The sequence below is a fragment of the Eucyclogobius newberryi genome, unplaced genomic scaffold (assembly GCF_026437365.1).
Source record: "Eucyclogobius newberryi isolate DKJ021-1_F unplaced genomic scaffold, fEucNew1.0.hap1 SCAF_11, whole genome shotgun sequence".
In the NCBI taxonomy this organism is placed as follows: Eukaryota; Metazoa; Chordata; class Actinopteri; order Gobiiformes; family Gobiidae; genus Eucyclogobius; species Eucyclogobius newberryi.
In genome coordinates this window covers 24,473,333-24,487,620 of record NW_027315735.1, presented here as the reverse complement: position 1 = coordinate 24,487,620, position 14,288 = coordinate 24,473,333, and the positions used below count along the sequence as shown (strand labels likewise).

The 14,288-nt window shown below is 38.2% G+C and overlaps 1 protein-coding gene across 1 annotated transcript in view; it reads left to right on the top strand.

The window, feature by feature from the left end:
* spock1 (SPARC (osteonectin), cwcv and kazal like domains proteoglycan 1) overlaps window positions 1-14,288 on the top strand; it is a 107,841-nt gene that overhangs the window by 33,065 nt on the left and 60,488 nt on the right. The window contains exon 4 of the mRNA XM_072439633.1: window positions 12,476-12,521. Within this exon, the coding sequence (XP_072295734.1) occupies window positions 12,476-12,521 (46 nt within the window). The remainder of the gene's footprint in view (window positions 1-12,475; window positions 12,522-14,288) is intronic.

Genomic DNA, 14,288 nt, shown 5'->3' with positions numbered 1-14,288 from the left:
GATCAAGGCTGACCCACTGTAAGCTCACTCAATCGGAAAACATGAAATAGCAACCTAGATGTGAGACGTGTGAATTGGCGCGACGAGCCAAATGGTTGCGGTTTATATCTTGTCATCTTCGCGAGCGCCTGTGTTTGGGGGACGTGTGGGCAGAAAACACTGGTGCCATCACATAAAATGACATTGATTCCGTACTAACAACAAAACAAATCCAAAATAACTGCGGATCCAAGGCTTACTTAAATGTCCATTTACCGATACTGACTCAGAGTACAGTGGAAATAAACAAGAACAGAGCCATGTGTTTCCCAGGCCACAGTTGATCCTGTTAAAGAGTACATCATTCACAACCATCTGTCGAGCCTGTGCCCGCGTCATCTGCTCAGCTCATTCACTCCCACTGCCACGATTACCAGTTATTATTTAACCATGTACAGTCCAGCAACTTAACACTTAAAGGCGCAATGGACGATTTTTCGGCGATTTGAGAACGCAGACGGAAGTGCGTATGCGCACTCCCCCGTGCGGACTGATACAACACACACGTGCGTTTGTTTAGTAGTGCGACGGATCACATCGCATCTCTCGTCTCCCGTAGATTTCCGTCTTCTTCTGAGTCAGCTCGAACAGTCTTTCTCCGTCTTCATTTTGTCCCGTACACGGAGCGAACTATATTATGACAGATCAATGCGCTTAGACACGCGGAAACGTGGGGACGAGCCGCACGCGGCTGCAGCTGAGCGGTAGGTGCGTTTTATGATTGATACGTGGCAGAACTAATCGGCAGTCCACGCCACGAGGAAATAAGACTCACATTTGTTTACTCTGTCAACGGGATCTCAAGGTTGTTCGGTTGATTGTTATTATTCAGGTCACAAAATTAAACATATCGAATAAAACATTAAAAAAATAATGACCATGTTAGAAGTGAAAATAGCTTTTTTCAGTTCAAACTCCACTATACTGTAAAGTCAAATGTTTTTATATCTGGCTTTTAATGTTAGATATGTTAACACATAATTGTACTATTAACCTATTGACTTTACTTTATCATTCAGATAGTTTGATTTAATAAAGCTGGTCACGAGAGGACTATCTATCTATTGAAAGAGAGAAAATGTTTACTATTTTTACATTATTATCGTGAATTATAGTGTCACATCTGTTCATTGACAATGGCAATAAACCTTTTCTGATTCTGAAGTCAAGTTGTGCTTTATCCTTTGTAGATGTTATGGAATGATGATAGATTTAATGGGTTTGGCATTGTTTGCTGGCCAGTGCTTTTGTGTTCCTGTTTCTTGTGCTTGAAAGTGCCATAAACATCAGTCCCACGTCACTCGTACAGCAGAGCAAGGCAAAGTACTGACCGTCGTGGGGAAACTTTGCTCCTGTCCTACATGCCGGAGGGGAGTTACATCAGTGAGGGCGTGCTGAATGACATCTCAGAGCCAGGCCAGCCAATTTAGCCCCACAACTTGCAACTCACAGCTCTTCTTTTGTCTCTATGCTTTCTGTAACTCACTCCGGTGAGTCCCTTCCCGAAACTAGGACTTCATACGATCACGAGGAGGAAGTGCCTGTTCAGAGCAATATTCCAGACACTGGCGGTGTGATATCCAGGGTGGCAGGAGATTGTGAGGAGCCATACGTTCACTTGAGGTTTTTCTCTCATTAACGTGACGGGGAAGACAGAGTGAGAAGGAAGCACATTTTTGATGTTTTGCTTTGAGCCATATTATTCACTCTCTGGATGAGTTGAGGGATGTTTTGAGTGGAGAGGAAGTGAGAGAGTGAGGAAATGGCAGGGGAGAAGCAGCAAAGCGTTGATGAATGAGGCAGGCTATAAAAATAGAAGGCAGGGGGAAGAAGGGAGAAGTAAGCAAAAAAGAAAAGAAGTCATTTGTCTTGGTTTGGAGCTGCTCAATTGGCTCTGAATACAAATGTTACCATTGGTTTGGCACAATTGTGAAATATTGTGTTCATTTGACTGTTGGAATATGAGCGTTTGGGTAATGAAAAAGAATTTGCTCCATCTTCTCTGTACCACATGTAAAATGTGTTATTACCTGGGCTGCAGTGTTTTATAGATGAGATCAGATGAGTCCATCAATATTAAGCAGTAGATTTTGATTTGTTTGCCTCGAAAGAGGCTGTATATGTTCACAAATAAAGTTGGATTTTGAATAAATTTCAAAAAAAAGATCAGCCATATATTTAAAGATGACTACGACTTAAGGTCTCTGCATTTTTACATTTTGGGGGAAACATTTTATAAAATTGTGATCCATCAATATAAGGATGAACAGCTCTAATTTTAATTATTATGACCCTAATAATGTTTTATTTGTATCCATAATCAGCAGTCTGATGATAGTCTTTGTTAGTTGGACATTCCTTTTCTCTGTCCACAGTTTGACACGGCGCTTTGCTGTGACCCAAGTTTGCTCTATCTCCCTTTGTGTTAACAGCATGTAATAACTTCAACGTGACTTTGTGGTAATTTGTCAAGTTGTGACACTTAATACTTCCCATATTAAACTCTTGTCATCATAAAATGGCTCTGGTAGTTATATAAAAAAATCCAATAGTCCTATTAGCTGGACCTTTTAAAGAGCTATTTAGACCTTTTGACTGTGTTAATACCAACATGAATCAAGGCTGTCCTTTTCCTGACACTTTTATGTGGCATTGATGGATTAAGAACATTTTTATTACAGTAAAAGCTTGTAAAGTGACCAGTAAGATCAATACTTTGGCACAGCTTATTTTAGTTAAGCTTGTTTGAATAGAGTGTGTTCTAAAGCTGGACATAATGATTTGAGTCAAAATTTAAAAAGCCCTGCTGTACAGTACCGTAACCTGGTTCACAATGACCCAGAAAGACAAATATATGACAGTTTTATTACAGGAAGGTGAGGATTTTGCAGGTTGAGCAGGAATCAGCTCGATGGCAGGTTTGTGGAGGTGAGTGGGTCAGAGGCAGAAGCAGAAAGTAGTAAAACATTCATAGAGCTCACAGCCAACTGCAACTGTATTAATGACAAACCGATGAGTAAGGCCAGGCGAGTTTATTTGTAGAGCACGAGTCTTACACAAGGCAATTCAAAGTGCTTCACACAACAGGAAAAAAATGCATTAATTAACGCATTTTCACAAAGATATGACAGAAATCATCAAACAGTTTAAGACATAAAAGAGAAGAGTGCAAATAGTGCGAGTAGTGTGAAGAGCCAGGCTTCTTATACTCCAGCTGATGATGAGTGGACTGGACTCAGTAGCAACAGCAGACTCGAACAGGCCACGCCCAAAAAGGTGGAGTAACTAAAGACTCAGAAGAGAGGGGAAGACAAGGGAAATGGAAAAAAAAGATTTTTTTCTCTCAGAGCCCCATCCTGAATGTCAGCAGTGGGGCTGAAATGATTGATGGAGTAAATTGAGTAATTTGATTCAAAAATGACCTATTATCTCGATGATTGATTTAATTTACATATTTAATTCTAAATGTGTTAAACTGTGGCGCAGTGCGCACAAAACTACTTGTGGCACTTTCGTTTCCGCGTTTATGAAACAGAAAGTCCGTGACGACACGGAGGCTAAAGTGAACAACACACGGAGCTAATGCTGCAGAGTTACAGCTCAAAATGCCAGGTATCACCGTGACAACGTTTTCCAAACAAGTTTCTTATTTGAAATTATGTGACATTAACCACAAATTAATTCATAGTAACTGTAACTGTTTAGAATGTTATTTAGTTCTTTATTTATGATCTAACAGTTTGGACTGGTGAAGTGAAAAGTTACTGTATTGGAGACATACTTATATGAAATGAAAAATAAAATTAAATATGTTATTTTAAGCAGAAACTACTTATTATTATGTTATTTGTTTGTTATTTTATTACTAATTAAATTTGTTTTTGATTACTCAATCGAAGAAAACAATCGCTGTATTACTCGATTGCTAATATAATCAATCAGTCAGCTGTCATCTAAAACCAAACTCCTTCATGTATTTATTGGTAAAGTGATGCACAATTTTAAAATTGCAAAAACATGGCCAATTCCTAGTACAGTTACAGTAATGTTTATTAATGTACATAGTCCTTTCAGATAAATAAACAATTGAAAGTATTGTTTTGCTGGTTATTAGTTGTGTTTCTTAAATTTGGAATGATAAAAATTGAACATAATACCAAAACCTGACCAAGCCAAGCACAAAGAACTGAAGCTGCTCCTGAGCAAATGCCCCAGCGGCATGGGGACAATAAAGTGTACCTTAAGCTTATTAATAAAGATAATGCATTTGACCTCTATTGCATGTTTTTTTGGACACTCAAAGACACTTCTCTATTGCATTATTCATTCACTCTACACCTGGTGCTACTATTAGCACTGGGCCAAATGAAGGGCGAAATATGGTGACTGAAGGCTTCTAGATATAAAATCTTTACACATTCAGTGTATTATTACTAAAATGTCTATTGTCATGTGCATAGTCGAGATAACACTAAAACACTCACAATAATAATCGACTAGTCACAATTATTTAATTATTTTGAATAATTTGTGCGTGTATAGCATACATTATTCTGGCTGAGCTTCCATTGACTGTAAATGCACTTGATTATAGTCCATATTCAGCCTGAGTTGACTTTTTCCTCATGCATTATTGATGCACTCGTAAGTGGTAGTTGTTACTGGAATATTTTACTCACCTCCTGTAGATCTCCAATTATTCAGAGCGCACTTCATTACAGATAAGAGCCGTGGTGTAAAGCTAATCACTGGCCTTTAATATAGCCCCGCTAAGTCATGCCAGAAGATAGTTTGTTGTTGTTTTTCGAACACCTCATCTCAATAAGTACTTATTTTTACACTAATAAGGTCAATCACCGTGAAGTGATGATTTTTGTAAATGACTGTGGCGGCTGATGCTCTTTTCAGCAGGGATGCAGTTTTATTAGTTCTGCTCACACAGTTCATACATAATCTACTCTAGATGTTGATCAGGACGAGGTCAAAACCAAGAGAGGAGAACGTATTTGAGATTGGGAGAAGTTTACAGTTCACAGAACACTTTATTTTAAGTTTATTGAAGGTGCAGTATGTAACTTTTCTGGTGGTCTGCTTGTTTCCATAGAGATGATATTACTTAGCCCAGGAGGTTCCACAGTATGGCATTCAGTTTATACTTGACCCAATCAGTCAAACTTTATTTTTAGACCCAGTCAAAGTGGGTCATATAAAACCATTTAAAAAACAAACAAACAAACAAACAAACAAACAAACAAACAAACCCCTCGACAGGGGTTGCAAAGTCTGAGCTGGGGGTTGTACGATGATTTTAAGATGTAACATTAAATCTATTACACTGTACTTAATCTCTGTTTTAATTGAAAGCAGTATGTTTTAGTGACATTTGGACAGATAACATAAAAAACGACTCAAATAAATACAATTTTGCTGTGGTGGAGTTAGTTTCATATTTATTTTGGGGGTCCCGGCCTTACAAGTTTGGGAACCCCTGCTCTATAATACATTATAATTTGATTATATCGTGTGGTTTCTTTGTCTTTTGTTTAAACTTAACCCCCAGAAATGTTATAATGCTCGTTTGTTTGTGAAAATGACTTAACTCAAAGACAAAAACTGATTACAAAATTGAATTGGAACAACATCTATTCCCAAATGAATGATCTTTGTCTATAATTTTTGCCTCTGTGTTGACTGGGGGTTTAATTTCATCTTAAAAAACCAGCCACAGTCAGCATTGCCCAAAGCACCCATGCAAATCAGATCTGTGTACTTTTACTTTATGTAGCTCAAACTGCGGTTAGAATCGGCGCTCTAGCAAGGTTCCAGTCCCTGAAAAATATTCATACAACATTTTTAATAGCGATTAGTTTGCACCCAGGAGCCAGATTTGCATCCTCTCCCTGTGGCTATGACAGCTGTATTGAGCACTGCAGGCAGGGCTTTGGTTATTTTTATGCAAATGGAGGAACAAGTGTGTGTGCACATCCCAATGCTCTCAGTTTAGTGCAGATTAGCGCTGCAGAGAAAGGCTAATCCCCCCTCTCTAAATCAGTGCTGGTTCCTCTTCACCTCTCGCCCGCCGGGATGTCCCACTGGGGGTTGTTATCACCCTGCATCTGAGCACTGCACTTTAAACTGATGAGAATTAGACTGAGGGCGACAAACACGAATGAACTGAGAGCCGGTGGTCACAATGACGAAGGACAACATAGTGAAGTGTGTTGAATATTTATGAAATAGGGATTTTTTTTATTGAAATGGTGAATAAAATAATAGTATAAAGGACAAAAAAGGGACAGATACAGTACCATCTGTAATACATTCTGGGGTGTAAGGGTATTATGGATAAATATTAGGGTATAGAAGTTATGCAGATGACATCACAGCACAGAGTGGTTTGATGTTCTCCTGTAGAAGCCCAAAACACACTTAAAATGTGAAAAAAGCTGCTACAGTCTAATATCAACAAGAACACTGCAGCCACGTTCACTTTGATCAATGATACAGACTTTGTGATAACACTCGGTTGAGCCGATTATCTTTCTCTCCTTAAATAAGTCGTTTTTTTGAGTCTGTGAAATGAATTGTTGTAAGGCGAGTTGAAGACTCCTAAATCTTCCACTGCTGTCAGCAAACAAGCTCGCTAAGCTCTGTTTCAGAAAGAGCAACGACGACTTTCAGTTTACATTTTGCCGTATTAAGTTAATCTGAGCAAAACAATAGCTCCATGGGCAAAAATTAGCTCTAAAAAGGTAAATAAACACATCTGTTGTGCTGCCCATAATTCTGCCATTGTTTGAATGTTGAGGAGCATTTTTAAAACAAAACCACGTCGGTGCAAAACTTTCTGTTGTAATGGCGCTTCTGGTCGAGCAGTGAAAATATGCTATAAAGTAGATTGAGTTACGTAGAATGTCCAATGTTCATGTGACCAACAAGTCAACAATTCGATTCTCTGGGCGGTCTGAAAACAACTTTTTAGTCTGTGTAGAACTTATTTTTATTTGAGACTCACTTTATGCTGGCTGTGAGTATAAATGTGAAATATTGTATGTTATTATTGTGCTTTTGTGCTTTTGCTTCTTAGCCAGGACACTCTTTGTAACCTGGTAAAATAAAGGTCAAATAAAATAAATAAAAAGTAGAATGGCGGCCCCAGACGGGCTTTCGGAATAAGGTGAAAATCTGTTATAAATTTTTAAAAAAAAAAACATGTTAGTGTTTCATTTTCCCTAAGGACTGCCCTGGCTAATCTCACTGACTTATTCATGACACGGAACCAGTTTTCCTATACGTTTATTGTTGCCAACACTTTAATATGAATATCATGCTAAACTGGACTCAAAATCCTAATGGGACAAACTCCACATTTATGAAGGTGTTTGAATACAAGCATTCAACCAATTAACCCTAATCTAATTAAAATATGGCAAACAGAGGCGCCTCAAAGAGCATCATGTTCAGCTTTTGCCTAAATCCTCTCTTTCCCCACAGATGCCACGCTACATTTTAAACAGTTTTAAAATGCGCTACTAAATCTGTGTGCGGATGCGACTAGAAAGATATCCCACGAAACAAATTTCAGTCCCGCCCCTAACAAAGAAAATAACGACTTGGTTTTGTCAGCCTGTAATCACTTTGAAGGGTTTGAATGACATTGGGCAGTGTCACAGCGAGCTAAACAGCCAGTTAATGCTTTTGAGATGGGCGCTCTAAAATATTAATGGAGGCTTTGGGCATTGAAAAGGTCATACCTCACACTCAGGTAGAATGATAAGTGTAAAGAAAAGACTAGTATCTAGTATGGCCTGGAGTGTGGTAGAAGCTTGAATTAAGTAGTACCAGTGGTGGTAGTGGTAGTAGTAGCACTAGCAGCAGTAGTAGTAGGAGTAGTAGGAGTAGTAGTAGTAGTAGCAGTAGTAGTAGTAGCAGTAGTAGTAGCAGTAGTAGTAGTAGTAGCAGTAGCAGCTATAGCAGTAGCAGCTGTAATAGTTGTAGTAAAAGTCATACTTACATCTTAAAAATTATGAAGGTTTCTCAATTAACAATATCACAATCTGTCGGTGTAATCCCTCATTCGTCCAGGCGTGTTCCATAGTAGAAAAAGCTTCAGTTGTAGTCATCTGGACTCAGTTAGAAAAAATAGACGTTTCGACTCTCATCCAAGAGTCATTGTCAATAAAAGAATTTAGATCGAGAACTCCGATATTAATACTGTTCTGTGGTAAGACCCGCCCATTGGGCGGAGCCTTCCTGAAGTAGCAAGAGTTGTTTGTTTCAACAGAAACTCCCCCCTTGTATCCTTGCCTATTCAGAATCTTAATGGGCTATTAGAAGAGTGAAGACCCTGGCTCAACCACCCTGAGTACCTGATTAGCATCTAAATGTCCTTGTCCTGGTCCTCTACCTTTCCAAGGGTTCAGTATACCATTATAAATAACAGGAAGATTAAACCTTAGCCCTCCATTTCTGTTTAAAGAAGGTCTTTCTTTTTTAACAAAAATAGCTTCCTTAACTCCTCTTTCAAATCGTCTTTTCTCCCTGCTTAAAACCTTCACCTCACCGTCTTCAAACGAGTGATTAGAGGCTTCAAGATGGAGATGCACGGCGCTCTGTGGTCCTGAACTTGTATTTCTTCTGTGCTGATAGAGCCTCTTGTGTAGAGGCTGTTTAGTCTCACCTATGTAACGTTCTTTACAGCTTTCTTCACTGCATTGGATCGAGCAATGTAGTTTACTCGACTCGAGTTTCTGTTGAAACAAACAACTCTTGCTACTTCAGGAAGGCTCCGCCCAATGGACGGGTCTTACCACAGAACAGTATTAATATCGGAGTTCTCGATCTAAATTCTTTTATTGACAATGACTCTTGGATGAGAGTCGAAACGTCTTTTTTTTCTAACTGAGTCCAGATGACTACAACTGAAGCTTTTTCTAATATCACAATCATCTATAAAATTGCTGACAGGTTAATAATAATAATAATAATAATAATAATAATAATAATAATAATGATAATAATAGTAAATAATAATTCAATTTTTTTTAATACTTTCCATGTTTAACTGGAACTATTATGCAACTATTATAGTATCGCATCTGGTATAAATATTCTGATTATCATGAGTATAAAAATGTATAACGTATGACAATTTTTTTTTAAATTGCAATAAACAATATTATTGTTATTGCGCCATCCTTACATGTGATGAGTGTCAAGACTTGAATGTGCAAAAACTATTCATTAGCTCTTTTAGTGAGTTAAATCTCTCTTCCTGGGATTTATACCATAACAAACCTGGATCCAAACAGTCCAGAATAATAAAAAATAAAGCAATTTGTTAAAGCACTGTCCTGAAGTGCTTACCTATCCTTACCGAATCAAGGTTATTACTTTACTGCTCTTCCCTCTTCTCTACTCTCAAATTACATGTCACATCAAATAAGGGGATCTCACGAAGCGTGCGTATGTGAAAGTGTGTTTCATTCAGGTCGCTCGTCTGACTGAATGGGCCAAGTGCAGCTCTATATTCAGAATGAGTAACACATGGCTTGTAATAGACCTGATTTCATTTGTCATTATCACTGACCTTTCCTTTCTTTCTCCTCTCTTTTGATCTGCAACTTTGCTAACTCTGAACAGGAGGCAGAGGTAAGTAAAAAAAAAATCCTTATTTTTTTTTTCCCTTTAGCTTATATTCCAGCTATAATTTTATTTCTGTGAAACTTTGCATGATTCTTCTGGGGAATGTCACTATGCTCCGTTTTGTCCTGTACGTATGTCCGTGTGAACTGTCTTTGTGTTATGTGACACAGCTGCTGCTTTTTCATTGCAAATCAAATTTTATATCTATAATCTGTCAAAGTATTTTCTAAATATACAAATGTAATAAGCCAGCCATTTGCATGTCTACAATTGACCAGTATGTTAAAAGAAAGATGCGTTTCACATACAGTAGTCCACATTACTAGTCCAAAAGGTATTGTGTGGTTCACACCTCCAGCCACAAGAGGTCATTGAAGGGGAAAGTTAAGGACCACCCTTGAAAAAGAGATTATGCTTTTATTTTTTTATGCAACTCAAAGGGGCTCGTCAAAGTAAATCAATGGTTTGGCTAAAGAGTGTATGTCTTGATAGAGACACTAAGTAGAGACAAAGATATTTGTCTCTTGGATCTTAATGGCTTACACTGCCATTTCCTTAGCCTAACAAACTATGATTTGTCATATTATTCATGGGGATCTTTTTAATATTGATGCTTTAATTATACACAGCGTCCTTCATTTGTACTAGAGCACTGACTTGCATTAAAGTGTAAAGAATTAATCAAAAGCTGATCCCATACGAGGGCCATGTTCCACTTGTACACAGTCAAGAATGACACATAATGGAATATTTACAGCTAAGAATAAAAGATAAGAAGTGCCATCTCAAATGAATTACTTTTAATAGCCTCGTATATTTGTGCCAATGTGGAGCGCTGGAACTCTGCAGTAATTAGTTTCTATTCTCACGCCCGTCTTAGCACTTCTGTGACTATAAAGGGGTTTTCTAATAGAGATATTCAATAGTGGAAGAAGATGGACATAAAATGAGCTGGAGTGAAGTCTGGGCCGAGCGAAGGCGCTTAATAAGGCGTAAGCTGCTTTGTGTCAGCTGTGTGAGTGGGCCAACTGTCCATTTACCTCAGTTAATGTTATATTCTCTCACACACCTCTATTTACGGATGTTACAATATCAAATTGTATTGTAAGAAAACAGAAGGATTCGATCATTATTCAAGATTATTGACACCATAACCAAACGACTGTGAAATACTTAATATACTTTCACTGCTATTGTCTATTACATTACCATTCCAATCTTAATGAATCAAACTTTGTCAACGTTCTGAAATGTGTGTTAATGCGTGTCTGCCAGATAAGAAAGCACTTTACATTTAGTTTTATTTGAATGTATTTTTTGAACTATAGATTCAATTGAAATGGTACTCTTTGTTTTTTTTTATAATGCAACCTCAATAATCCCAATGTTCTATCAACCAAATAATCTCGACATCCTTACTTAAAGTGCATATGAAGTGCTTATTCTCCCCCAGCTTAATCATTTTAGTGACGTTTAAAATGTTAACTTCCTGGCTGGACATGAGCAGCAGATGTGACGGAAGAAGAGGTTATTCCACAGCTGTTATAAGTGCCAAACATTTTTGCAAATTACACATAAATTATGATTTGATGAATAATAATACATGTTAGCACTTTAAAATGTGACAATTGTTTCTGCGTTTTCGATGGAATGTCGCTTATAAAGGATTTGGTTTTATGCTGCGTTCATGGGGTCCTCGGGTGCTTGTGATTCCAAGATGAGAAGTCCTTGTTCCGACTTGTTCACATTCCTATTTATTTATGCAAAGAGCTGAAAAGTTGAACGTACATTGACAAACCGCCTGATTTTCGTCACATGTTAAAAGTCGGGCAGCAGCTTTTGATCAGAGTTCCCGACTTCTTCTCCCAACTTGTGCGAGCGTTCATGTGCATTTTTTGAGTTCCCACGTGAACACAGCAATAGAGCTCAGCAATACTTTCTTTTATTTTCCAAATCTGCCACTTGACTGATTACTGATTACTTCAGGTTCTATCCCATCACAAAGTTATAATAACACAAACACGATCACTTGTCATATGCACTAAGTTGGCTGCTCCCTCCGTGCCTTCAGCCACGCGTTGAATAATGAAAAAGCTGGAGTCCTGCAGGTTCGGGGCCCGCCTGTGACACTGACACAGCCATGCGCCACGCTGACATCCATATGCTTCAGCTCGGCGCCTATTTAAGAAGAGACAGTGGCAAGAAACCCAAGAAATCCAATGCAATAAACAAACATATCTCCAACTCCCCATAGTGAGTGTATAGTGTGTGCCTACCATAGAGCTGACCTTTTGGGGAAATGGCCTCTGCATACTATTGTTTTCTAATGAAATACACACAGGGTTTATGGCTGCTTTGTGCACAATTATGGCCCTTGTGTCAAGCCAATGTGCCCGTGTTAACTACTGCTTCATGGACTGTTAACCACAAAATGGGTATTATAAATAGCTAAACTGCTTAACCAATGCCAGTATGTAAGATTATTGTTCATAATGAATATTAACTGTTGAAGGAAACATACTTTTTTGTGACTGTAACTAGCAGTAGACTATAAATAAAGCCAATTCCCCATTGTACCCATGAACTAGACATTCCTTTCACTTTGGTTTTCTATCATCTCCAGCTCTCAAATGCAGGTTAACCTATATTGAAAGCCTCTTCTTTCTGTCATTTTCTTTTGTAAGAAATGAGAACAGTCTTACTTTAGTGCTTAATTTGAGCTTGCATGTCTTTGTAAAATAATTCAATCATCTGCGCTGTTTGACATGGTTTTTTTGTGTGTTTTATTCAGGATGACTACTTCAAAAGCTGGGCCCCCGCCAAGTCTCTGGACCAAGGTGAGTCCTGCGGCTAGTGTTGTTTACATTAGTGCTGTACTGCTTGTTATCAGACACGCACTAGTATGTGAGGGATCAAAAACTAGAAGTACAAAAGTTAGAAGGTGGTTACAAAGGTTTATGATTTTCATGACTGGAATTTTATTCTCTTTTCCCTTTAATCCTTAATTTACAGCTCATGAAACTTAGAGCTCCGGCTGGTTTGTCAAGTGGCTGCCAAAAACCTGACTCCTCATGGTGTTTCTACATAAGGTGTTTGTTCAAACTTAAACTTATATTATTACTATGCCTAGTTATACTTTTAATTTGTGAGATTTTCATTCTTAGTTACTCTAATTCGGAAACTAAATTTATGTGATGTGCTTTGATTTTATTAAGTGACTTCAATAGTGGTCAGAGCTAACTTTATGTTGTGTGTTGTCCTGAATAGAACGATGTATTTTGGTTATAGTGTTTAATCTCAAATTATTGTAGAATGTGTACAACCACTACTCATGTGTCCGAAGTGACATCACACACTCGTTGCTACTGCCATCTTGAGGACGAAAGCCGCATGCTCACTGTGGGCGGTGCCAACTGAAAGTCTCAAAATTAAGGTTTCCTCTTCTGTAAAATCCAAAGACAGAAATGTTTGTCAGAAATGTATAACTGTGGTCAGGAGGGACCAGTGGACTTACAGAAATGACTGAGGCTGAGGCTGAGCTGTTTGTTTTTGTTTCAGGTCGTTAGCTGCCGGCTCATGCTAGTTTACATATTATTGTGTGGCTATGCTAATAAGACAGTTATAACAGTTTTAACAAGCCTAATTTACAACTGTCCAGGTGTAATCTTTTAGGATCAGACACAAAGTCCGTGCTCTTGAAAGCTTTGGGGCTTGTTCAGTGCAGGAGGCTTGTGGATGAGGAAGCTTGGATGTAAATGGCTGCCAAAGTGTGGTCAGTTATCGTTACTTTTAAGTGCCAACGCCTCCGAAGATGAGGATCAAAGCCCATAACTTCTGTCTTCTTGAAGTAACAACCCTTTTCATTTTGAATTTGTTGCACTGTTTTTCATGACTATAATGAGGCAACAACAGGCGGTGACGTCTTCAACATGACGGTGACAACAAATAAGTCACATGACTGAAAGCCATGGATAGACCATATTTGGTTCTTGTCACGTAGTATTGCTGATGTAAGTTGTAGTTTAGTTTCTAATCCATTACAGAAGACATTTTCGTGGCACTGGCCCTTGGCATACATGTTTTTTAAACTTTGAGTTGATTGGAATGCAACCTTGTGAGCAGGTAGAGGAAGAATCCATCTTTCTCTACCTCTGTGTGCGTTTGTACTGGCTGGCATTTGCATCTCTAGAGCAGTAACACTAACTCTTTGGGGGAGACTTGCTGAGCACAAGTTTATCTGGGCCAGCTCCTTGTGAAAAGTGCCTAATGAGAACAGCCTCAACAGTGTGGACTCCTGCTGCTTCTTTAGAGGCAACACAAGGCAAAGAAAAGTCACATTTTAAAAGGGTAAAGCTTGTGTATGTGGGGTGTTATGCTATGTGACAGCTGTGACACACTTAGATGATATATTATGCTTTCCAACTCCATTTACTGTACTCTTTGTAACTTTTGTAAAAACAAAAAAAATGTTTTTTTTAAATATAATTTTCATTACACTGAAACTACTTTATAGTGTATTCTGCTGAAGTAAATGCATTTGTCTTGGTAAAATAAATTTGTTTTTTGTTTCCTTTCGCAAACATACATTGTGCATTTCTCAAACT